The sequence below is a fragment of the Convolutriloba macropyga genome, chromosome 2 (assembly GCF_964194025.1).
Source record: "Convolutriloba macropyga chromosome 2, txConMacr16.3, whole genome shotgun sequence".
NCBI classification, from domain to species: domain Eukaryota; kingdom Metazoa; phylum Xenacoelomorpha; order Acoela; family Convolutidae; genus Convolutriloba; species Convolutriloba macropyga.
In genome coordinates, this window is record NC_134469.1 from 79,692,571 (window position 1) to 79,720,182 (window position 27,612).

Here is a 27,612-nt window from a genome sequence, read left to right on the forward strand (position 1 = left end):
GTTAACATACGAATGGAAATTAGATTCCTTTTGATGCGATTATCATCAATTTCACTTTGTTCTAACAAAATTTATAAAAACAGCTTTGCCATATATATTTTGACATCCAATTAAACCGACAATATAGCTGAGAGCCACCGGGTGGCACAAGATGTTCCAAAAATGTTTTAAACTTCTCTAAAACTTTTCTTGTCGTCATGAGAGAATTTTCATTACATTGAAGCAAAATTTTAGGAGCAGTTTTGAATAGGATTCATAAAATAAAAAAATCAGCCGAAACTTCAAAACCATCAAATTGATAAAACGTTTATCAAAACGTAAAATCCACGCACTGTTCTTTACTTTCCAATAGAAAGTTAAGCAGGAAAAAATCCAGAAAAAAACATTAAAAGCCATTGAAACAAAGGGCAATGTTTACTGTTTTTCTCGCTATAACAACGCACTAACGGTTATAAAAATTCATTTGAGTTGTAAAAACAATATTTTGATCTGTTAAATTATATTTCCAAGTATTCAATATTTAGTCAACTAAAAACGGCCCCAGGTAGACCTCCCAACAATCTATATAGGAGTACAGTACGCGTAAAACCATTGCCAGCTAGCAGTGTACTCTAAGGATCTCTGATAACGTAAAGTCAAGTGAAGAAATTAAAGTTGAAAGTCGTGACCAATTTAAAACGAAAAACGTGATATTACAATCGAAAAAATTGAGTTAAATAATGACCTAAGCATCAAATTTTTCGAGTAACATTAATTTTTGTCAGTCAACAAATCACATATTTTTTGGACAAAACAATTTTGTTAACTTTGCTCATATATAGTCAGTCATATATGAGCAAAGTTAACAAAAATTTTTTCCAAAAAACTAGCGTTTATAATCATCCAAAATAAAAACACTATTTATAACTATCATCAATATGTATCTTTAGCAAACGCACATCAAAAATATCAACTCTGCTAAAACCAGAGAGACACAAAATGCGCAAAAGTCAAATTTGGCTTAAAAAAATCTAATTTTTTTAAAAAAAATTAGTGGACTCAAAGTTCAAGAACACAACTATATGACAGAAATTCTAACCGCATAAAATTACTGGTATGAATTTAGGCTAATAATTATATTCATTTACGATCGAATACCACCCTATAAGACGTGTTTTTAATGAGACTAACAAATCGAGGTAAGACGGCAGTGCGAAATTTTTGAAAATCAATTAGTGTCAAGTAATGAAAACAACTAGATAAAAAGTTGAAACAATAATTAGGTCAACTTATACCTCACTAGCAACCAATGAGATCTGCCCATAATAAGACTAAATTGACAAAATGTACGCATACAGACAAATATCAAAAATTCGCTAAGGTTATTTTTGGGAACAACAGTATTTAAGCCAGAGAAACATTTGGCTATGAACCGAAAGGGGTAATTCAATTCACTTATGCCTCATAAGTAGCCGACGAGAACTGCCATTAATGGCATTCAGTGATAGAATAGCAATTATAAAAAAAATAGGGGTAAAAGGAAATCTAGCAATTGCAAATAGGCGCAATTATTAATATTTCAAAATCAGCGAAGAGAAAGGAAACGCCGAAAACAGAAGTCATACTGCCCCACCTGAAAAAAACTTGTACTCACGGAAACCAAAAATTTGCTCAAACATCGAATTCTCACTCCACTTTAAAGGTAGTTAGGTAAAAATCGTCCTTCAAACGTAATAACGTTTCCGTTCGAAAATTCGAAAAATGAGTGTGAACAGATCTAAGAATAACGTATCCACGTATCCAGAAGACTCTGGAATAAATACGAAGTAAAACTTAGCTTAAGCTCTAGCCAATCACTAACTAAACTAATAAAACTATTTCCTTCAATATACCATCTAATTTGAACACCGGGAAAACAAAGAATATAAATCAAGTAAAAAATATTAACTCTGACTAATAAACCTTACACTATCCTTTCCAATTTGCTCATTTCTATTAAAAAAATGTTCTGAAGAGTTCCTTAATAATGTTTATTTGATCACTGACCAATTAATACCCAACCGCATAGACAAAAGAAATTAAAGAAAACGTGAAAAACATTGCTGCATTTATTTCATTAAGAACTGGCCTTTATCACACTCACATGCCTCTGCTCAGTCACCAGACTCTGAGGATTAGATCTATATAAACAGTTGAACCTAAAAAAGGAACCCAAAAATCACAAAAACAGAAAAAATAGGAAGAAAACATCAGAAACAAGATCGGCCAAAACTAAAAACTAATTTAATTTTCTTCAATAAAAATAACAGTAAAACAAAAGGAAACTCAAACAATTACTATAATTATACAAAACTGCTAAAAAAGAATAAAAAACAATGGACTGAAAATTGCATATCAAAAAATATTTTTGAATGGTTAATAAAGCTTCCAAAGGTACAGTTACTGGTTGACAAAATTGAGAAAAACCACCTTGGCTGAAAACTTTGCACATAAAACTAAACCTTTTCTCACTCTCTTTCAGAGAACAAAAGTTTTCCAAAATTGGTTTATGTTCTAGAGGAAGTCTTTTTTCATAGGATCTGTTTAATAGCTCTCGAAAGAAGTTTGAAGCATTATTGTATATAAGTCTTTTTATGCAAAATTTTTGCTTGACCACATTGTTCTAAAACAGCCATTCGATTTCAATTCCCGAAGGATTTTTTTCCTTGCTATTTCTTGATTTTTGCGTGACCTAAAATGCGCTCATTCAGAAATTAAATCTTGGTGAAACAAAAGCGATTGTAATATAATCTCTCACAAAGAATTGATACCCGAGTGGTTGACTCTTCAATCTATTATACTTCAACCCGTCCTCGTTCGGAAGTTTTGCGCCCATAAAAAATATCTAGGCTACAGCCAAGTCACGTTGCCCCGCCTGTCGTTCGCGAGCATTTTTTCTGACGTTGGCCGGTTTATGATTTAGAGGAAGTCAAATGGCTCACAAGAAGAGAAGTTTGTAGAACAAAAGTCAAAATCTTTGGATAAAAAGACAGGTTTACAATAATTGCATCAAACTTCGTTCAATAGCAATTGAATACATCCTATAAAAAGAAGTCACTTATTAGAAACAATAGATCACTATTACTTCTGTACGAGTCTTAGAAAGACAGCGCACAAATACAATCCAAATCTTTTGGAATGAAAAAAGGAGAGCGCCTAAATAAACCTTTCATGAACTGACGGCGGGTATAAGGAGGCTTAAAATAATAGTTTAATTTTTGTGCCCGTTTCTCTTACTCCAAGCATGCTGGTGATTTCAAAAACTGTACAACCAGTCAATTCTTTGCAATTTAAGTACACATTCATTCTAAATAATTTGTTTGATCACTATGAGTCATGACAATTTGGTATATATTCAATTCAGTTGACGACTTTATAATTTTTCTTTTCAAATAGTCTTTTTGTTTCAAACGTCGCGTATTTGGTAATTTATGTGCCGTTTCTCTTCCATCAGAAACTCCAAATAAACCAGAAAAATAAACTCTATGGATTCACCCAATGATTGAGATGAAGGATGGATCCTAACAGTGTTAACTCTTTTTAGACAATTCAAATAGTCCTTCATTTACTGACTATTTGTTTAATTGTGTTGTCTTTTTCAGATCAAAAATGTAATTCAACTAGAAAAAAGGGATTCTAAAAAACCAAAAGAATCAAGGCGAAAAAAGATGAAGTTCAAGATTTCCAATATTTTCACTACAGTACTTAAATTTTACATCAAATTTTACCAGTTGGTCTATTCGATTCAAAATATCTTTCTCACTTTATTTCTGTTCAGTTAGGCAAGATAAAAACAGTGTGCTATAATTAATATTCTCATTTCAAAATTGCAGCATCAGTATCTAGAGTGTATTATCGCGACTATACTATACTCGGTGCAAAAACATGCAATTTGGTATTTTAATCTTCGAAAATGTTAAACAATATAACTGAAACCAATAATAGATCTGGAATTACCGATTGAAAAAAGAAAAACAAAAAGCAGCATACTTTAAACTTATGAGCCAGGCTATACAATCATTTGTTTTGAATGCTAGTCACACTTGCAGAAAAATCGTCAAACTGAAGGTGTGAAAGAAAAACGAATCGTACGAAGTCATTATTTTTAACGATCGATAAATCAAAACAAATCAAAAGTGAACCTCTTTTTGTGTATACTCGTCATATAGCACCATTCCTCCGTAAATGTTCAAAATTTGACGACAACATAGTTGAGTTAAATCTCATAAATTTCACATCTAACCGCCAAATTAATCTTTTCACAGAATATTTTACCCCTATTATTCGTCCTCTAGAGCTAATATTTCACCTACGTGAAAGACGCCTAAAAAACCATACAATTTCCTTTAACAGTCACTGGAAAAAGGAAATCAAAAAGAAAATTTTTAAGTGTAAGAGCTGGCACGTTTATGATGCAGCAAAAATTAACTTTTCACGTAGATGCAGTTCAGCTACTGCATAGCAGGTAGCTTTACATTAAAATAACTCCCAAAACAGAAAAAAACAGCAGCATGAAAGAGTTCACAGATTTAAAAGAAAAATGAACAACTGTGCCCTCAGGGATTCCACGCTACAATATTCAAAAGTATGAAGCTTTCACTTATTTTTGCAAATAGTTGAATATTAAGGTCCCCCATTTAAACTAAACAGAATTGCGGTTTAAAGCTACTATGTAAAGCATGGGCGAAAAGATAAAAAGTCATCATGGTCTGCCGAATAAAAATGCTTCGTATTATATTTTGGGAACTGAAAATCTTGATAGAAATTTAAAACAAACGGAGGGTTCATCATTTTTTATACATTGCAGACAAATTAGACGTTGCTAGTTCAATGCTTACCTAACAATGATTGAATATTTTGACATCTTTGCCCTGCATGCGATTGAAACAGGCAACAAAATAAAAGATTAACGGAAAACCTGGTTATTCTCAGAAATTTAAAAAGTGCTCAAATTTCTTGTGTAACTTTCATTTGACCAATGAAACTTTGCAAAAAAAAGAATAATTTAAAAACTCCAAACAGGGCCATTCAGCTAAACGTTAAACAAACAGAAAATTTTGACGTCACAAACGACACAGAAACAAACTTTTTTCAAATATTTCCATAATGCACTAAGCACTACAATTAATAACATTCGAAAAGTTGGTAACTGAAAAACACATTCTTTCGAGAGCTTTAGATTTTAAAGCCTTAAATATCAATGGCTGATACCAAAAAGGTAAAATATCAAAGGTTCAAACCGATAGACGTTCTTTGTCACCAGCCAAGACAATGGCTACAACAATTTACAAAACATTGGAAGTCGTGGTGTTAACATTTCCAAAAAAGCGAGGATTATTCACCATAGCAAATATCCAAGCTTCAATTTCAAAAACAGGCAAAAACAAACAAAAATCAAAGTTTACAAACTCTACATTGTTGTTAAAGTAGTCTACCGGTAGTACAGACAAAAACCAATGACAGTGCCCCAATTTTTGGACAGTGCCCCAATACTATTCTTACCTTCCGAACAGCGGCACAGTAACAGCAAGGTCAATTTCGGTCTCACCATTAATTTTTTCAATTAAAAATGGATCGAATTGTATTGAGGCACTGTCCAGTTAAATCTCTTTTGGAATCAGCTTTCATCTCAACGACAAAAAAATGTGTTTCCATTAAGAGGTTCAATTTTTGATAGATTCCACTCATGCTCAAATGAGTCCCAATTAACAACTATCATGCTCTCATAGTAAAGCTATTGGTTTTTATGGCTCCTACAAAGTGTTTTCGTAAATTTTGCGGAATTCTTGAGTTTTGACAGCTTTGTCGTTCTTTATAATTTAAGACTTGGTCTTATCAATCAATCTTGCCGAATTTGTTATCTAAAGAGGTATTAGTAAAACCATTGAATGTATTCTGCCGACACACATTGGCTCTGATGTCTTGAAAAAATTTCACTGAAATTTTCATCTCTGTCACTTTTGTAAGCGGATAGCTTATGATTTCAATGGCTTAGAAACTTTTCTGGGGATTTTCAAATTTTGCTAGTAACTGATTTTTGGTAGTCGAAAGACATATTCTGAACAATGGCAGGTCTCAACGCCTTCCAATGGAGGCTTAAGTGATGAACTCCTGTATTCCGCTTCCGACTTTTCATGTATTGTAATCGGGTCAATAGGAATTAGTTTCTGAAATGGATTTTCTCTGCATTTTCCAAAAATCATAAAATCAGTTTTGAATTGGATACATCAACGACATAAATTTCAATCAACAAAATGTTGGGGGGGAGTGGGATTGAGGTGACCGAAGGTGGTCAAACTTTAAAAATTAAGAACCGCCCTTCACGTCATGTGAATCCCATTCTTAGATATTGGTATGGCGTAAAGCTCTAAGTTACCCGTTTATCTCGCTTTTGAGGACGAAAAGTCAAATGGGTCAGACGAACAATCGGTCGAGCGAAAACCCGCATTAAAAAACCTCTGGACTAATAAAATTGCTACAAACTTTGAGAGCAATTAATTATGAACATCGACAAATGCAAATAGAAATAGCTGAAATAGAGGCAAAATGTGAAAAACTTTGCCAAAATTAAACCTCGGAAAATCCAAAAGGACAAGAAACGTGTAATTAAAATACTCGTCACTCGACGCGCTGTATATTGATGTCAATCAAATCTCTCATCTAGAGATAAATAACCGTACAAACTTGGCTTTAAAAAATCGTGAAAACGTGACTTTACAAAAAACTTTGTAAGCATGATAAGAACACGTTTTCACAATAGATAAAAATAGCAAAATAGTGATTTGGGATATTTAATCATCCCCCTCTCCCAAACTTTGAATACAACAGACAACACTTCCATCCCCTCCTCCTGGTGGTATGATAAAAAAGTTCGCAAGTTATCAGAATCCAGGATCTTCTTTGCATTACTGTTTGATCTACATCAACAATAGAGGAACAATGGCCTAGTTGATAAGTATTTAAAAAATAGCAACTAAAGAGTCATCATTCTCAGAACATTGAGCCTTGCTGCGGTAACAATTACACAACATACGTCGACGAGAGTAAGGCAGATGACCAATTAGGTCAGTAATCTACTTTTAGGTTTCCAGTTTTCTATTGAACTATGATGAAAAAATTTACAATTTCTTTTACTCAAAACGGAGAATATTTTGAATTATTTATCGACAGTGGTATTTTTTGTGAAAAATAAGTCACACATATGGCAGAGAAAAATACCATTTGATCTAAAATACTACAAAATAAGCAAAAAAATAAAGAACCAATTCGTTTCCATTTTTGACTGTGCGTAAGTAACGATGCTAGTATGATATGCGCAAGTAATGTCACATTAAAAATAAACTTAAAACAAAATTTCCGCACACAATTTGAGCAATTAATTAAATATAGTCAAGCCAGTTGTTTTCACGAAGAGATTAGGCAAGAAGAATCTTAAAAATTACTTAATATTTTTATGCCCTACTGTCACTTATTTGCCGGATGCCTGCAACTTAAAATGAAATTTAAAATCACATGAAATAGACGGCAATAGAGCATTTTATTTCGAGCTTTTCGACACAAACTCGGGTTATTCTGGATTCTAAATGCGTTCCACAGTTTTATAAATGGATGCTTAAAATTCTTGGCGGCTCATCATTTCGGCAAAGTCGCAAAGCTATTACAAAACGTATGCATATTTCAAATTCATCTTTGAACCTCGAAACAATGAACAGTGAGCAAATGGGATCACATAATTCTGTAGAAAAAATAGTAAAAAAAATTATTTATCAATGTATAAAAAATTATTTTTTAAATGACGGATATTTAAAACATCGATTTTTTTAAAGATTTTGCAAAAAGACAAGAAAAATTGTTTTGTACTAATAAATTGTATCGTCAACCAGTGATCCCCTGGTGCAGTACTTTGCTGTACAATTTTAGAGATATCAACCATTGGTGAATAAATATTTCAATTTTTTGCTTATATCTTTACACAAACAGTGCCCGCTATTTTTTTCTCCAGGTGAGTATTTTCAAATAGTTTGCAAATTTCTCGTCTCCGGGTCGTTGGTTTTTGAGGTATTTGAATAATGTGGGCGTCTAAAAGAATAGAACCATTGAAAAAATGCAACGAAACGTTTGATCGTTGGGTTTTGTGGTGATTGTAAAAAACAATTAGAGCAATTCGACGGAAAATTGATAAAAATGGGAAAAGTTAATGAATGTTTACAACTGCTCTTTTCTTTCTTATCCAATATCTCATAGCAAGACTACAAAAATTTAGGATCACGCACTTCGCTGTGCGGAAAAATTACATTTCCTTTTCGAAAGGATTTTTTTGTGGAGTTTATGATAACTATCCCAACTGATCGCATGTAAATTTCGTTTTCAAAATCTTCATTTTCTGGGCTGTATTTTGTTTTGTCATTTTTACAGTATGTGAACGGTGTTTTAAGCCTGGACAGAACGCCTTAAATCTCCGGAGAACTCTAAAAACAAGGCCACGCCAAACCAACTAGATTACACGCTAAGTTAAGTCTATTCCTACTATCTTCACCCCACTACTTTTCAATTTCCTTCGACCGGCGTCGCCGTTACATGTAAATGTGATGAGATAGCACAGTATAACACTCAGCACAACATAAAATTCTATCCGGCCCTCAAAATGATGTGCCATATCTGCCCATTTTTCCCAACACTACTAGCCCATGGGAGAAATTTGGAGTAGGCCTATCCTGTTTTTAGAGCGCACATGTATAATACAAAACACGCTACCCGACAGATTCTGTTTTAAAAAGTTGCATCACACACACACACACACACACACACACACACACACACACACACACACACTACTAACCCAGAAATCATTTCACGTGAATGTCAGTTAAACGCACAGAAGCGATACATATGCAAAGCGAATAGACACGTAATGCTAGAAATAATCAACTTTATAATAAAATTATAATATAATAAGAATCAAGGTTATACCAATCATGAAAAGAAAAAGATTAGCACAGGACAGCTGTTGTTAAATCTCTGCAAAATCGCACATTGACCGAGCTGGATAACAAAAATACGTTTTCACCAGCAATGCGGTTTTATTATACCAAGTTCAAGTGAGAACTTAACTATTTAACGGTATTCCAGTTAAGAAGTCGAACAACTTAAGAATTTTATGTTGAAATACAATCAGTCGACAAAAGCCCAGATAATAGGGCAAAACAAAGTTATAACATGCAAACAAAATTGCACAGAACTAATAGGTCTTTCCATTTAGTGGTCACCACAGCTACATGGACGAATAATAAAAAATTTATTTACCAGGCAACTTGCATAATACAATTCTACGTATACGAATGGCTAACTGTATGCTCATTTTTGTTTACTTTTTCACACATTTTAAAGATCTCCAAGCGGCATTTTTATAACTTTTAACCACCACCGCCGTCACTGAAAATAAAACGGTTCATTTGTTTAGTTAGAGCCAAAATCATGGACCAAAATAAAGAATATTCAGCCTTACTTGTACAACCAAACTAATATTGAAAAATTGACAGTCAATACACAAATCTACTCAGTTACGTTGCTTCACAATGAATCATAGTTAACACTCATGATTCATACAATAATACAAATAATGTTATCAGCCGTTGAATTTGTTTGGGGTTAATTTGGGAGCTTTAAGCCAGAGTGGTAGATGGACATCATATTTCTGGGCTTTTGGCACCCTCATAGAGCTAGAGATTGGATATTATTTTCTTCAGCATAAAAAATGGGAGAAGTTTATGCCAGCCCCAATTTTTTGTTCAGATAAATGATGACATTTTTTTCAGGGCAGCCCAGACTAACATAGGTGGTTTCAAAATAAAACTCTAAAATAGAAAAATTTTATTTTGCATTTTCGAAAAAAATCGCACCAGTTGTGTCCACAATTTTCAATCAACTTAGATTAAATTATGAATTGCTATTTTTTTTAAAAAAATTGGTTTCGCTTTGACCATTTAAAAATAATAAAAAATTGTTCATTTTCTGTTATCAAGTAAGGCAAAAAACGTTAATTTATGTAGTACAAAAATATGTCCATTGAAGTTGAACAGAAGAAACGAGCACACCATTAGATCATCAGTTGATCCGTTTTCAGGTGCCTCACAATGTATGGAATATCCAAGAACTGTTCGATTAGGAAGCCAAGACATTATTACTATAATAATTGAACGATAATCATGATCGGTTTACACCAAAAAAAACAATTAGATAAATGAGTGCAGGGGTTAAAAATTAAAAAGATTAAATAAGGCGCTATAACTCTTAAAAGATTAAAAGATAAACTCTTAACTCTTAAAAGTTAAGATTAAATAAGGCGCTATAACTCTTAATTTAATGAGTTTTATCAATTTTTTCATTTGTTTACCCACCCCGTAAACAATTTTTATGCCACTAAAACTATGAAATATAACAAAAAGAATATATAGAAGAGTCTTTAATTGAACAAGATCTCCATGAACCAATAAGAGCAACCTCGACCGAAGATTTATATATCAAATACAGAAAATAACTTAATAATGTAAAAACAGCGCCATTTTGGCCTCAAACATGTGAATCAAGCCTTCTTAACAACATTATCAAACTAACGATACAGCTAGCGTAGGGAAACGCCATTTTAATTTCCCATTTGAGAGCTCAGTCATGGTAAAAATGCATGAGCACAGCTTACAAACATAACCGACTAACGTCGGGCGAATTGCTCTCAAACGACCGGCGAGCGGTTGGCTTGGTTAGTAGCTAGCCACGGGGGGGGGGGGGGGTGCAACGGGGGCTGATGGCTGATGGGGGGCAGCACTGGGTTGGAGAGGGGGGCAACAGCACGGTGGGGGGGGGGTGGAGGCAATAGTGGGGGTGGGGGGTCAACAAGGGGGGGGGGGGTGTCTCAACCTCTAAGAACCGCCCTTCACACCATAAGTATAAGTATAAGTCTCCAAAACAGTTTGAGCTGAAACAGACCTGAAAGGCTCTAAGAGCACTTAATGCCCGCTGGGCGCTACCTGTTTATCCCGTTTTTGAAGACGAAAAGTTAAAAGCGTCAGACGAAAAATTGGTCAAGCGAAAAATCGCATAAAAAAAGACTGACAGGACTAATATAATTGCTACAAACTTCGTTTGAGAGCAATTAAAAACCCACAAATTCCTGTGCTACTATGCAAAGTATTATACAATTAGCAACGTTAGCGGACATTTTAAACAAAAACATTTTCATAGTAAAAAAAAAACAAAGAAATATAAAACATAGCCTCAATAGCTTCGTAGATCTGCAGTCTCAAATACATAGTAAAAGAAACAGACGAAAAAAAATCCAATAAATGCTAAGATGTTATTTTTTTACTTTGAATCTGTATAACTTATTGCTGCTGTATTTAGGTGCGCTCAGTTAAACTTCAATTATAGTCGCACACATATTCCCTTGACCTTATCTCTTTGAATTAAAGAAAAGTCAATTTCAGAGTGAGGAAGTCATTTTTGAGAGTGAGGTAAGTCAAGTGCGACCAAAAACTTTATCACGCGAATGAACAAAAAACTCACTCCACTAAGTGAAGATGACACACGCGATTCCGTTGAAATTGCACGAATGATAAAAACAAAAACAAGATTTGAAGTGGTTGTGACCTCATATGGTCGTAACAAAAATCTTGATTACGAAATAAAAAACCAAGAGAAGGCCAATAATAGCGCCAATTATTGCTGTGGGGCTATTAAAAATAATACATTCTTTTTTCAAAAAAGCGATGTTATATGAATCTACCCCAACAGAAACAACAAGTTAAATGTAGAAGTTTGTCATATGAAGAGCAACTTGGTAATTTGATCTAACAATCATGGGGTATAGCAAAACCAGTCTCAAGATTCAAGTTAATAAGATTCGGTAGATGTAACCCAAGGTTAACAGGGATCGTTCATATGAAGCACTCGGAACAGCTGAAACGGTCAATCTCAACTGACGATGCGAATCTGCAATTGAAGTTGAGAAAAATATATCTAAATGAAGGTGACAAAAAACGGAACACAGATTTAAAACACAGATTTTTGCCTTTCCACGACTACCTCAACAAGTTTGCCAAACTTTTCCACACTGATTTATAGTAATTTGGTTACTAGCTACTGTAAAACAGCAATAAACCATGAACTCTAAATTTTAATGTCCAGCGTTGAAAACAATAAATCATATTTAAACAGAAAAACCAAAGTTCAAGTCAAAAATAACTTAAAGAAATGACATTTTCAGTCAAACAGCTAAAAATGGCGTCACGTATAAAGCCAAATATTATTACGGATACTTCTGGTACTAGAATATTGAAAAGCAAAAATTTACATCATAACGCATTAAGAAATGACTTGCAGCTGAAATAGATTTAACCAGATATTTGAAAGACTAATAGGGGAAAAAGAAGAACAGAAAAATCTTAGCGCAAATTTCTGATTGCTCCTACTCACTTCAGTTGCAGAAAACTATATACTAAAAAGAATTTTTGTTGAGCCAATTTTTGTAGATCTCGATATATACTACGTAGAGGTTGTGGGAGGTTTCATGAGAAAGCACGCCCAGAAGGAATAAATAAAACCTAGATGGCATATTGTCAGAAAACAGCCGCAATAGCTTCCTAGATCTGTAGTCTCAAAAAGATAGTAAAAAACAGACGAAAAGTTTCGTATATTAAATGCTAAGATTTTATTTTTTGATTATGAATCTGTATAACTTAATGCTGCTGCAATTAGGTGGGCTCAAATAACCTTCAATTATAGTTGCACACATATTCCCTTGAACTTATCTCTTTGAACAAAATTAAAAAGTCAATTTCAGAGTGATGAAGACATATTTGAGAGTGAGGTAAGCCAAGTGCGACCAAAAACTTTATCACGCGAATAAAAAAAATCGGTCCACCAAAAATGAAAAATGACGTCACGCACGTAATTCAGTTGAAATTGCATGAACGAATGAACAAAAAGCACATTTGAAGTAGTTGTTATGTCATATGGTCATAACAAACATCTTGGCAAAAAAACCAAGAGGGACAATAGTAGCCCCAGCCATCGCTGTGGGGCTATTAATATGAAGCTTTTTTCTGAATTTTTTTTTCGAGATTTAAAGTTATCGAGATTTAAACTTTTTCATCATTTGACTGATTCTCGTTGTTTCAGTTCACAATTTCTGAATTTTTACGCATTTCTTTTTTCAAATTTTGCTAAAAAGATAAATGAAGAATTGTAACCAATAATGTCGTTGGTTTTAAAAGATTCTAAAGCTAAAAGATTATTGTTGAACTGTTTCATCAAAGTTCCATTGATGTATATCAACAATTTTACATCAGAGAACGTTCTGCTGAAATGTGAATCGAAAGAAGCCATTAGCTTTGATATCTAGTCGAGCATCGTCATTAGTAGTGGTGCTTCTATTTGCGAAGATTCACCTAGCAAAGTCTGAAGACAGGGCTCTACTTCGACATCATCGCAGACCTCATTCAACAGGTCGGCAAAAGAGTCATAGATATCATTTTGTCTGACGTGCGTATAGCCACTTTTTGGACATGAAGAGCATGTGCTAAATTGAAAATTTTTCCACATTTGCATGTTGATGGCAATTTTACGGGATCGCATCCATATCTAAGGGCAATTCTATCTCGACGCTCACTTGGTTAAATCAAAATAATATCATTTCAATGAACGTTCGTTGAGCCAGCATGATGCTTTTTCCTTGGCCAAATCTAGAGAACAAACCAGTTTTCCATTGATGAGATCTTTGATCGCCAGCGTTTTTTCTCGAGCAGGTTCCTGCTTTTTCAGATTTTCTGAAAGATTTTTTTTCTGATGAAACTCAGCATCTAATGCGTTATGATTCTGTAACAGCTCACATATCCGAATACATCTTCATATTCGTTTGCCCTGTCTTCCGGTAGAAGAATGCTTAGGCCACCGTCTTTAACAGGAAGAGAGAAAACCTTCCGGTATTTGTCATTGTAAGAGGGATGGTTCAAAATTGAAAAGACAAGATTTTTGTCAATAGCACACAGCCCTTTGCATCATCAGCATTTTAAAGCTTTCGATATCTTACCAGAATCCATTTGTTTGTCAAAGGCTTTAAAATCATCCACTTCTCGTTCTCTATTTAAGTTCATTAAACGCTCCTGAAGCCTCTTTGCCTCAACGAACAGGTCATCGAATTTGCATCTGATCCACAGATCGAGCCTTCTAGGCAAGGTTTTTGATATTGAAGCATCGTTTTCACTTTTGGATCTTGCGAGAAGTATATGCGGCATATTCATTGTGCAAATCATAGCGCATTCCGTCCGCAGCCCATGTTCACGCGACATCAAAAAGTCGAAAAAGGGTGGGTATATCTTAGTCGAAAAGGGTGGGAATATCTTAGTCAAAAAGGGTGGGTATATCTTAGTCGTAGGGCTAGATATAACACAGCGCAAATTAATCCGTACATTTCACTAGTTTGTAAAACCGCGTAGAATGCAATTACCCCTCTTCCAAGACACACACACACAGCAACAACAAGCTTTAAATTTCGAGAGCACTTAAAAAGCACAACTGTTCACCCTACCCCAGAGCCGTATAAAATGGAAAGAAATGCAGTATTTTGGGCAGAACATTTAGCATACACTCATTTTGGAGTTTTACGTTTGTAAACCCCCACGCAGCCTTATTTCAACCTCCGACACCTTACTTGCAACCCCCGAAATCAGGTACTTTATTACCATATAATGATTGAAATAGCGGAGGAGGCTCTGAATTACTGAAGCAGAAAAAAATAAAGTAATGACTTAAAGTAATGCCACCTGAAATTAGTAAATTAAAAATCTAAATTAATGGCACCTAACTTGAATAGGAAAAAAGTAATCAATAGTCTTTTTCATAGAAACTCACCTAGATTGTCCATAGCATCCATATCACTCTGAAAACACTTTTATTACAGAAAACGAATTGTCAGCATCAGTTAAATTTGAACGTAACTAGCAAAATTTTTCAATATTTAATGTAGTTGCGAGCAATTAATAAAAGCCCGCTAAAATGCCGGATAGCTGCTGGAAAAGCCATCACTGCCTTCTCAATCTATTGATATAGTTTTTTTTTAAACAATAAAAGTCTAAAAAAAGAACTATTCACCCTGTGGACGGACCAGTGAGCCCTTCAACTAGGTTTCTAGAGTTGCGAATTGATTATGGAAAGACCCTAAACAAAATTACCTTACAGAAAATATACTGAAAATTTTTCACAAATCATTATGTGGAAGAGAACAAATGCACATGGAGAGTGATTTGCAGATGTGGAAACTGCAACATACTAAACAAGATAAAACTGATCTGAACTGTAAATTGGGTGGAAACCCAAGAGCCTTACTATAATCCTTGCACATGGACATTCATTTGTATCTGTGAAAACTGTCGTGCACATCCTAGAACCTAACAGCGGGAATAACATCCCAGTGGCATATCCACGAAGTCATAATAATAATAATAAATCCTGCACTACTTCTACTACTATGAAACATCACAGCAGCGAATAGCAACATGCTAGGCTTTAGAGCCTCGTCAAATCGGATCTATTGTTTCGCCCCCCCCCAGTGTTTTTACGACCCCCCGTTACAAATTATGTGTTGTTATATAGCATGTTACTATGTAAAAATAATGCACGTGCGCCTGGGGGTCATAAAAAATACTCCCACTAAGTTGGGGGGGGGGGGGGACCCGTCAAATCATTGAACGTATCTAGCATTAATTAGGTGTCAAACCTTCTCTCCAGCACAACACCAGAGAAATTATCAACTTCAGTTACATATTTGGAACCACGGCAGCTTCTGAGACATTGCTCTGTGTAGGAGTGCAAAACTTATCTTTGTGTAAAGGTACGTGATTGCGTACGATAGTACGCGCAATCTCCTTTTTCTGACTTGTTGGTAGTCGCTTTATAGTGCGCGTTTCAGACGGCCCTGCACCCCAAAGCAGAAAAACACGCGCAGAAAACTGCCTATTTCGATTTCCAAAGTGCGTTCTTCATATTTTAATCACATATTTTTCATATTTTATCGTAAGTTGCAGCAAACCGTAAATTGCAGAAACTGCAATTTTACATCGTAAATAGCCTTGTAAAATCTGCTTTGAAGACGCGTGGAAGCCATGGCCCTTCCGGCTTAGATGCCAACGAATGGCGAAGGCTTCTAACATCCTTTAAGACTTCCCCGGTTGACCTATCAAGAACGATATCTAAACAAGCTATATGGATACCAATTTCTCAATTGATTTTCCTGCTTCCATATAATCTGCTTTGAAGAACGTCTGATTTGAAGACGCGTGGAAGCCATGGCCCTTCCGGCTTAGATGCCGACGAATGGCGAAGGCTTCTAACATCCTTTAAGACTTCCCCGATTGACCTATCAAGAACGGTAATTAAACTAGCTATATGGATACCAATTTCTCAATTGACTTTCCTGCTTCCATACAATTCATATCTCGGTTGATTGTTCTTAATAAATGTCCCGGCGTACAACCTGTAAGAATTGGAGTTATGAGATATTATGAGATGTTATTGGAAGAAGTATCTTCACGTGCGTTCAACAGACATTAAGATATTAGGTGCACATCATTAAATAGGTATTGATAGGAAGTGAGGAATTAAACAGGCAATTCATTCATTAAGATCTGCTTTTCATAAGACAGATTCGGGAGCGATCTTGCTGATTGATGAGAAAAAGCCTTCAATAGTTTAATTCCTCACTACCCTTATCAGTTCAATCTTCACTTCGCGTTACCAAGTTAATTGGCCTAGAACCTTTTTACATCGCAGTTCTCTACAACCCTCCGGCGGGAAGCAAATACCGGATATCTATTGAGGATTTACAGAAGTTATTCCGCTTCCTTGAGGAAACGTGCTGCAAGCGTCTCCTCTTATCCGGTGACTTCAATATGCCTCACACTAACTGGAGTACATATGATTCTGCCAACGATTATGAAAATCAGATTGCTTCGCTTCTGTTCGATATGAATTTAAAACAATACATCGATTTCAATACAACAAAGAAAAGCTGTCTTGATCTTGTGTTGTGCAATGAAGATTCAATCATCAATGATACAACTTTGTGCGGAAATCTTTCTCGGTTTTCGGACCATTTTCCCATCACGATTAATGTGTCCATTAATAGTAAAGTTTCAGAAAATTCATCAACGAGATATTTTAGCTACTGCAATTGTGATTTTGATGCGTTGAATGAGGCTATTATTGCCAACCCATTCAAGCCGTACTGCTATAGCAATGTGGATGTTAACACGAATCTCTGGTATGAATGGATATTTAAACTGATCGAAATACATGTTCCTGTTCGAACTAAAAATAGACAACTACTGCCTCCATGGACATCAGCAGAGACATCCCATCACATGAACAAGATTAAAACTGAGCGAAGAAAACTACAGAAAAAGGGACTGTGTACGTCTGAAAAACTGAAAAAGCTCACTGAGGAATGTAATCAATTGCAAATAAACGATAGAGTCGAGTACGAGCAAAAGCTTTTTGCCAGCAGACACAAAGGACGAATCTACAAATATTTGAAAAGCCTGAAAAAGGATAGTCTACCACCAGTCATAAAATCTGAAAACTTGAAAAGGGAAGCTAGCACAGATCTCGAGAAAGCAAACCCTTTTAATAATTACTTTGCTACGGTAGTGACTGATGACGGTTATGAATACTTCGAACCAAGTGAACAGCATAATTTTGGGGAAAATGACATCTTAATTACGGAAGATTTAATCAAAACAGAGCTAAAGTCACTTAACATCTCGAAGAGCAGAGGTCAAGATTCGATACCACCCTTATTGTTTAAAAGATGCGGGGGATCAATAGCTATGTCCCTGAAAAACTTGTTCTGTAATATCAAGCGATTGCGCAAATTTCCATCTGCTTGGAAGACTGGTATTGTCAGTCCGATATACAAAGATGGTGACAAAAGAGAAGTTTCGAACTATAGGCCAGTTACTCTATTAAACATTGTCGCAAAATTATTTGAAAAATTTATCTTTGCACCACTCTACACTGCGTTTGCTGATCGAATAAGCAATTTCCAATTTGGTTTTAGGCCAAGACGTTCTGTTGTACTACAATTACTATACAGTTTGTCTCATATTTACTCACACTTGAACTCGAGAGATTCTGTTAATTTATTTATTTTGTTTGATTTCTCCAAAGCGTTTGACAAAATAAAACATAGTATCCTGATGAAAAAGTTACTTCAAATTCCCATCTCCAAGGCTTTATTCGAACTGATACAAGACTATTTATTAGGAAGAACACAGAAAGTGCGTTCTTCCTAATAAATAGTCTATCAAGAACGGTAATTAAACTAGCTATATGGATACCAATTTCTCAATTGACTTTCCTGCTTCCATACAATTCATATCTCGGTTGATTGTTCTTAATAAATGTCCCGGCGTACAACCTGTAAGAATTGGAGTTATGAGATATTATGAGATGTTATTGGAAGAAGTATCTTCACGTGCGTTCAACAGACATTAAGATATTAGGTGCACATCATTAAATAGGTATTGATAGGAAGTGAGGAATTAAACAGGCAATTCATTCATTAAGATCTGCTTTTCATAAGACAGATTCGGGAGCGATCTTGCTGATTGATGAGAAAAAGCCTTCAATAGTTTAATTCCTCACTACCCTTATCAGTTCAATCTTCACTTCGCGTTACCAAGTTAATTGGCCTAGAACCTTTTTACATCGCAGTTCTCTACAACCCTCCGGCGGGAAGCAAATACCGGATATCTATTGAGGATTTACAGAAGTTATTCCGCTTCCTTGAGGAAACGTGCTGCAAGCGTCTCCTCTTATCCGGTGACTTCAATATGCCTCACACTAACTGGAGTACATATGATTCTGCCAACGATTATGAAAATCAGATTGCTTCGCTTCTGTTCGATATGAATTTAAAACAATACATCGATTTCAATACAACAAAGAAAAGCTGTCTTGATCTTGTGTTGTGCAATGAAGATTCAATCATCAATGATACAACTTTGTGCGGAAATCTTTCTCGGTTTTCGGACCATTTTCCCATCACGATTAATGTGTCCATTAATAGTAAAGTTTCAGAAAATTCATCAACGAGATATTTTAGCTACTGCAATTGTGATTTTGATGCGTTGAATGAGGCTATTATTGCCAACCCATTCAAGCCGTACTGCTATAGCAATGTGGATGTTAACACGAATCTCTGGTATGAATGGATATTTAAACTGATCGAAATACATGTTCCTGTTCGAACTAAAAATAGACAACTACTGCCTCCATGGACATCAGCAGAGACATCCCATCACATGAACAAGATTAAAACTGAGCGAAGAAAACTACAGAAAAAGGGACTGTGTACGTCTGAAAAACTGAAAAAGCTCACTGAGGAATGTAATCAATTGCAAATAAACGATAGAGTCGAGTACGAGCAAAAGCTTTTTGCCAGCAGACACAAAGGACGAATCTACAAATATTTGAAAAGCCTGAAAAAGGATAGTCTACCACCAGTCATAAAATCTGAAAACTTGAAAAGGGAAGCTAGCACAGATCTCGAGAAAGCAAACCCTTTTAATAATTACTTTGCTACGGTAGTGACTGATGACGGTTATGAATACTTCGAACCAAGTGAACAGCATAATTTTGGGGAAAATGACATCTTAATTACGGAAGATTTAATCAAAACAGAGCTAAAGTCACTTAACATCTCGAAGAGCAGAGGTCAAGATTCGATACCACCCTTATTGTTTAAAAGATGCGGGGGATCAATAGCTATGTCCCTGAAAAACTTGTTCTGTAATATCAAGCGATTGCGCAAATTTCCATCTGCTTGGAAGACTGGTATTGTCAGTCCGATATACAAAGATGGTGACAAAAGAGAAGTTTCGAACTATAGGCCAGTTACTCTATTAAACATTGTCGCAAAATTATTTGAAAAATTTATCTTTGCACCACTCTACACTGCGTTTGCTGATCGAATAAGCAATTTCCAATTTGGTTTTAGGCCAAGACGTTCTGTTGTACTACAATTACTATACAGTTTGTCTCATATTTACTCACACTTGAACTCGAGAGATTCTGTTAATTTATTTATTTTGTTTGATTTCTCCAAAGCGTTTGACAAAATAAAACATAGTATCCTGATGAAAAAGTTACTTCAAATTCCCATCTCCAAGGCTTTATTCGAACTGATACAAGACTATTTATTAGGAAGAACACAGAAAGTGCGAATAGGTAACCAGCTATCAAATGAGCGAACTGTAACATCTGGAGTACCACAGGGATCGGTATTGGGACCATTATTCTTCCTGATATACATAAACGATCTCCCCAATGCTGTTTTCTCATCGTTAGCCTTACTATTTGCTGATGATTTAAAACTTCTTTACAATGGGAGACCTGAACAAGAATCCTTAGAAAAACTGCAAACGGATTTACAAGCCCTTCACAACTGGAGTGTGCAAAACCATCTACTATTTAACTTGAAAAAATGTTCCATTAGCGAATTTCAGTACGGTAGAAATAAGAACACCCTAGAAGATTTTTGTTTTATTATGAATGGAAGAAAATTAAACCACAAAAGCCTTGTTCGTGACGTTGGCCTGTTCATGGATGAATCACTAAACTGGAACGAGCATGTGAAAGTAAGAGTTGGAATGGCCAGAAAATCGTTCTTTCGGTTGAGAAGAAGTACGTCCCCGATCATTTGCACCAAGAGTAAAGTCGACCTATACCGATCAAAAATATCAATGTCGATGCTATCTGCATCCGAATGCTGGGAACTAAGAAAAACGAATTTCGAAATAATTGAAAAATTCAATAAAAAGGTTCTGAAGTGGATTTGCGGAAATTTTGACTACAAGGATGCTTTGATCAAATCAAACTTATTACCACCACTCTACATTAAAGTGCTTAAAGACCTTCTACTTTTCAGTAACATCTTAGAAGGAAGGTACAATGTCGACTTTTCGAAAGAATTCAACATCACCAACAGCGGTAGAAGGAGACGTGTTGTGCTTCCAGACACTAGATTTGAAATACAGAGGCAAAATTTTTGGTATAGGACTGGATTCAGAATAAACGTCGTGCAAAGAGCTCTTGATTTCTTTAACCCGGAGAATCTGAAGAACAAACTTATTGAATACATGTGGAGTTATTTTAATAGACATTGGACTGAAAACAATCCCTGTACTTGGATTTTTATTTGTTTATGTACAAACTGTCGTGCCAATCCTAGATTGTAAACGCGGGGTGTGATTCCCCAGTGGCATATCCACGAATTCATAATAATAATAATAATAATAATAATAATAGTCTCAACCGTGAACATGAACAATAGTCTCAAAGAAGTATCGAGAGTTTATGTCCTTCTTTCTATCATTCCAAATTAAATTCATTTCATCAACCATCAAATTTGTTTATTAACAAACAAACAATATTATCTCAGGAAGGTACAACCAAAGGAGACCCCGTTGCAATGTATGGAATCGTCGTTCTCCCTTAATTGAACTTCTTCATGATTGCTTCACAGTTCAAACATGTAATGCGGACGACGCTAACGCTGTCGGATCTCTTGTAATCTGAAAATAAAAATCGTTTCGCTTGCCGGTTGTAAAATTACTTCGTGATTAACTTTTTGATATTGAATGATCTATTACCAAATCCTGCTAAAGCATAACTTTTTGTGCTGCGAGGAATGTTGTTCCAAGTTTACACGTTCAAATGCAAAATGATTTAACTCGTTCAAATAATAAGTTTAATTTAAGGGCACAGAGGGTTCTGCAATAGGACCACCCTCTTCCATACGTTGCGGTTATAAGCGCGTACACTGCTTCCACGGTCAACATGCAGAATTTTAGAGTAATCTATGGCTGAACTTCGCGATAATTTAAATTTCACTTTTTCATTGTTTTCGATAGTTAAATCTTGATATCATAGTTGGCACTAAGATCCAGCCACTAGACTTCTGCTGAGACTCTATATATGAGGAAGTTTACTCAAAACAAAGATGAACCAAAAACGGCTACCAATGATAGACACAAAAATTATGATACACCCTTATAAGGTTTTGCGGACAATTTTTGATTTCGTTCAGAATCTTTTACTTGTTTCTGAATTTTCTTGAAACGAAGACATCATCAAACAAATCACTGATAAGATATTCTTCGTCTTGTTTAGTAAAAAATTTCCTCTGTTTTTTGGGTTCTAATTAATTTGGCTGTTGTTTTGGATCCCATTTGGTCTCTTTAGTACTTATTGCTCTCTCATTGGCCTCCTGAGACTTTTTTTTGGTTTTGGAAATTTTGTTTTTATGGTTTTCTGATCATTTTTCTCCAAAAAATATTCAGAGCAAAATTAGCTTGCTCCTCATTGGCTGTTTTAGCTCCTTTTTGTGTTTCAGGCAACCTTTTGTCTTACTTTTTGGCTTTATTGAATACAAAGAGGTGTCATTTGTAAACTTTGATGAATCGCTATTATTACCGGCCAAGTTCGTTTGTTGGTTTCAAGTGAATTTCGTTCTGTTGTTCCGAGTTCTCCATTTCAATTACAACAACATCATCGTCTAAACTATACTATTTGTTTTTTTCTCATCTTTAATTTTTCGCTCAAGCACAAACTGTTTTTAAAGCAATTTAATTTCTTTTAATCAGTCAAATGGTACTGTAATGACTTCTTTGTCTTGGCTTGTTTTAGACCGAAGTTAAAATTGTTTAAGGTTTCAAGTACATTCTACTGCCTTGAACAAAACAGAAGATATTTGTGTCATACTTTCTTCATTGTCGGATTCAAAACTTTATTTTCTCCTAGTAAATGATAGTTGGGACCATTTCTATTTCTAAAAAAATTAGTCTTACGCTTTGACATCAACATGCAGAATTTTAGAGTAATCTCTGGCTGAACTTCGCGATAATTTAAATTTCACTTTTTCATTGTTTTTGATAGTTAAATCTTGATATCATAGTTGGCACTAAGATCCAGCCACTAGACTTCTGCTGAGACTCTATATATGAGGAAGTTTACTCAAAACAAAGATGAACCAAAAGCGGCTACCAATGATAGACACAAAAATTATCATACACCCTTATAAGGTTTTGCGGAAGATTTTTGATTTCGATCAGAATCTTTTACTTGTTTCTGAATTTTCTTGAAACGAAGATATCATCAAACAAATCACTGATAAGATATTCTTCGTCTTGTTTAGTAAAAAAATTTCCTCTGTGTTTTGGGTCCTAATTAATTTGGCTGTTGTTTTGGATCCCATTTGGTCTCTTTAGTACTTATTGCTTTCCCATTGGCCTCCTGAGACTTTTTTTTGGTTTTGCAAATTTTGTTTTAATGGTTTTCTGATCATTTTTGTCCAAAAAATATTCAGAGCAAAATTAGCTTGCTCCTCATTGGCTGTATTAGCTTCTTCTTGTGTTTCAGGCAACCTTTTGTCTAACTTTTTGGCTTTATTGAATACAAAGAGGTGTCATTTGTAAACTTTGATGAATCGCTATTATTACCCGCCAAGTTCGTTTGTTGGTTTCAAGTGAATTTCCTTCTGTTGTTCCGAGTTCTCCATTTCAATTACAACAACATCATCGTCTAAACTATACTATTTGTTTTTTTTTCTCATCTTTAATTTTTCGCTCAAGCACAAACTGTTTTTCAAGCAATTTAATTTCTTTTAATCAGTCAAATGGTACTGTAATGACTTCTTTGTCTTGGCTTGTTTTAGACCAAAGTTAAAATTGTTTACGGTTTCAAGTACATTCTACTGCCTTGAACAAAAAAGGAGATATTTGTGTCATACTTTCTTCATTGTCGGATTCAAAACTACATTTTCTCTTATTAAATGATAGTTGGGACCATTTCTATTTCTAAAAAAAAATCAGTCTGAGGTTTTCGTTTTTGAAATCTAACGACTCTCCCATCAATAGACGGTTTTCTAGAAGTTTTTGTTTCATTGTGAAAACCTTTTTGCTTCGGGTTACATATATTTTTTTCTGTGACAGAGGACATCCCATCGCCAGAAATGCTTGAATGCATTTGGCTACGCTATTTAATGATGATTGGTAGGTTTTTATTGCTATGGGCTGAAAACGTGCCCATTCTTATTAGAAATGATCTTTAAATTGGACTAGACAATTCTCTATTCTGCAGTTTTTTTTATTGTTTTCTCAATGATACCATTTCAAGGTGGGTAATTTTGATTTTTAACTGTTTTTCGTAGTAATAGTTATCTGCAGTGAATTCGGAATAAAATTGTCAAGAGAACTTACAATTGGTCACTGTGAAACTGTTTTTCAAGCAATTTAATTTCTTTAATCAGTCAAATGGTACTGTAATGACTTCTTTGTCTTGGCTTGTATTAGACCGAAGTTAAAACTGTTTACGGTTTCAAGTACATTCTACTGTCTTGAACAAAAAAGGAGATATTTGTGTCATGCTTTCTTCATTGTCGAATTGAAAACTTTTTTTTTCCTAGTAAATGATAGTTGGGACCATTTCTATTTCTAAAAAAATTAGTCTTACGCTTTGACATCAACATGCAGAATTTTAGAGTAATCTCTGGCTGAACTTCGCGATAATTTAACTTTCACTTTTTCATTGTTTTCGATAGTTAAATCTTGATATCATAGTTGGCACTAAGATCCAGCCACTAGACTTCTGCTGAGACTCTATATATGAGGAAGTTTACTCAAAACAAAGATGAACCAAAAACGGCTACAAATGATAGACACAAAAATTATGATACACCCTTATAAGGTTTTGCGGACGATTTTTGATTTCGTTCAGAATCTTTTACTTGTTTCTGAATTTTCTTGAAACGAAGACATCATCAAACAAATCACTGATAAGATATTCTTCGTCTTGTTTAGTAAAAAATTTCCTCTGTTTTTTGGGTTCTAATTAATTTGGCTGTTGTTTTGGATCCCATTTGGTCTCTTTAGTACTTATTGCTTTCCCATTGGCCTCCTGAGACTTTTTTTTGGTTTTGGAAATTTTGTTTTAATGGTTTTCTGATCATTTTTGTCCAAAAAATATTCAGAGCAAAATTAGCTTGCTCCTCATTGGCTGTTTTAGCTTCTTTTTGTGTTTCAGGGAACCTTTTGTTTTACTTCTTGGCTTCATTGAATACAAAGAGGTGTCATTTGTAACTTTTGATGAATCACTATTATTACCAGCCAAATTCGTTTGTTTTTTCAAGTGAATTTCATTCTGTCGTTCCGAGTTCTCCATTTCAATTACAACAACATCGTTGTCTAAATTTTCCAATTTGTTTTTTCTCATCTTTAATTTTGGGCTCAAGCACAAACTGTTTTTCAAGCAATTCAATTTCTTTTAATCAGTCAATTGGTACTGTAATGACTTCTTTGTCGCTGCTTGTTTTAGACCGAAAGTAAAAATGTTTACGGTTTCAATTACATTCTACTGGTTACGCTATTTAATGATGATTGGTAGGTCTTTTCCTATGGGCTGAAAACGTGCCCATTCTTATTAGAAATGATCTGTAAATTTGACTAGACAATTCTCTATTCTTCAGTTTTCTTTATTGTTTTCTCAATGATACCATTTCAAGGTGGGTAATTTTGTTTTTTAACTGTTTTTCGTAGTAATAGTTATCTGCAGTGAATTCGGAATAAAATTGTCAAGAGAACTTACAATTGGTCACTGTGAAACTGTTTTTCAAGCAATTTAATTTCTATTAATCAGTCAAATGGTACTGTAATGACTTCTTTGTCTTGGCTTGTTTTAGACCGAAGTTAAAATTGTTTACGGTTTCAAGTACATTCTACTGTCTTGAACAAAAAAGGAGATATTTGTGTCATACTTTCTTCATTGTCTGATTCAAAACAACATTTTTTCCTAGTAAATGATAGTTGGGACCATTTCTATTTCTAAAAAAATTAGTCTGAGGTTATCGTTTTTGACATCTAACGACTCTCCCATCAATAGACGGCTTTCTAGAAGTTTCTGTTTCATTGTGAAAACCATTTTGCTTCGGGTTACATATATTTTTTTCTGTGACAGAGGACATCCCATCGCCAAAAATGCTTGAATGCATTTGGTTACGCTATTTAATGATGATTAGTAGGTTATTATTGCTATGGGCAGAAAACGTGCCTATTCTTGTTAGAAATGATCTTTAAATTTGACTAGACAATTCTCTATTCTGCAGTTTTCTTTATTGTTTTCTCAATGATACCATTTCAAGGTGGGTAATTTTGATTCTTAACTGTTTTTCGTAGTAATAGTTATCTGCAGTGAATTCGGAATAAAATTGTCAAGAGAACTTACAATTGGTCACTGTGAAACTGTTTTTCAAGCAATTTAATATCTTTTAATCACTCAAATGGTACTGTAATGACTTCTTTGTCTTGGCCTGTTTTAGACCGAAGTTAAAATTTTTTACGGTTTCAAGTACATTCTACTGTCTTGAACAAAAAAGGAGATATTTGTGTCATACTTTCTTCATTGTCGGTTTCAAAACTACATTTTCTCCTTGTAAATGGTAGTTGGGACCATTCCTAATTTTAGAATATTTAGTCTGAGGACTTCTTTTTTGACATCTAACGACTCTCCCATCAATGGATGATTTTCTAGAAGTTTTTGTTTCATTGTGAAAACAATTTTGCTTGGAGTTGTATATTTTTTATTCTGTTACAGAGGACATCCCATCGCCAAAAGTGCTTGAATGCATTTGGTTACGCTATTTGATGATGATTGGTAGGCTTTTATTGCTATTATTTGTAGGTTAAGGCTATTATTGCAGAAAACGTGCCCATTATTATTAGTAATGATCTTTAAATTTGACTAATTTTTCTTCTATTTTTCCGTTTTTTTTATTGTTTTCTCAATGAGATCGTTCCAAGGTGGGTAATATGGATTCTTAACTGTTTTTCGTAGTGATAGTTATCTCCACAGATTTCGGAATAAAATTATCAAGAGGACCTACAATTGATCACTGTGAAAGATGACCTGAGAGCCAAATCTCACAATCCATTGTTTAGAAAAAATTTTTGTCATTGTTTTGCCTCATTATTGGCTCAAAGCTACGGCTAATAACAAATTACTTATTTTGTTTCCAATAATCAGCATATATTTGTTTCTTTGAGACTCTGGGAATGGTTCCATAATATCAACAGATTCTTGCCTAATTGGCTGACTATGTTTGCAGTTTGTGATAGAATGTCTCTGTTTCTGTTAAGTGCATTACTTTCCTTCCTAGGCTCATGTCACAGCTTTCTAGTCATTTTTTCATGTCTCGTACTTTGCACGGCCAAAAAACTGCTCACAAGCCCGTTTATATGTTTTTTTATTTCTAAGTGACTGAGTAAGTTCTCCATAAAAGTAAGTGAAGCTCCTTAGTAAGTTCTCCGTTCCTGACATTTTGTGTTTATGCGCGACAGGCCGTCAAAGTCCAAAAATTTTTCGCTGCTCTTTGCTGTATGTGAAAAGAAATTGCTCATTTTATCAGCCATCGTGCAAAAAGCGATCAAGTTTTTTGAAGCTGTAGATCCAAATTTTTGCCCTTCGGTTAGCTATGATTAGAACATGTTGACC

At 34.7% G+C, this 27,612-nt stretch overlaps 2 protein-coding genes across 5 annotated transcripts in view; one reads left to right on the top strand and one right to left on the bottom strand.

Annotated features, from left to right (window-relative positions):
- The window catches only part of LOC142334762 (uncharacterized), a 603,346-nt gene that overhangs the window by 297,665 nt on the left and 278,069 nt on the right, over nucleotides 1-27,612 (top strand). The gene's annotated exons all lie outside the window — the stretch shown is intronic.
- LOC142334758 (echinoderm microtubule-associated protein-like 2) overlaps nucleotides 1-27,612 on the bottom strand; it is a 173,032-nt gene that overhangs the window by 41,238 nt on the left and 104,182 nt on the right. For 2 of the 3 annotated variants that reach the window (XM_075383033.1, XM_075383032.1), the window contains exon 2: nucleotides 14,923-14,952. In XM_075383033.1, the coding sequence (XP_075239148.1) occupies nucleotides 14,923-14,944 (22 nt within the window). In that variant the 5' untranslated portion in view covers nucleotides 14,945-14,952. Of the gene's footprint in view, nucleotides 1-8,857; nucleotides 8,998-14,922; nucleotides 14,953-27,612 lie in introns of those variants that run through there. The other variant, XM_075383034.1, reaches the window with a different exon arrangement.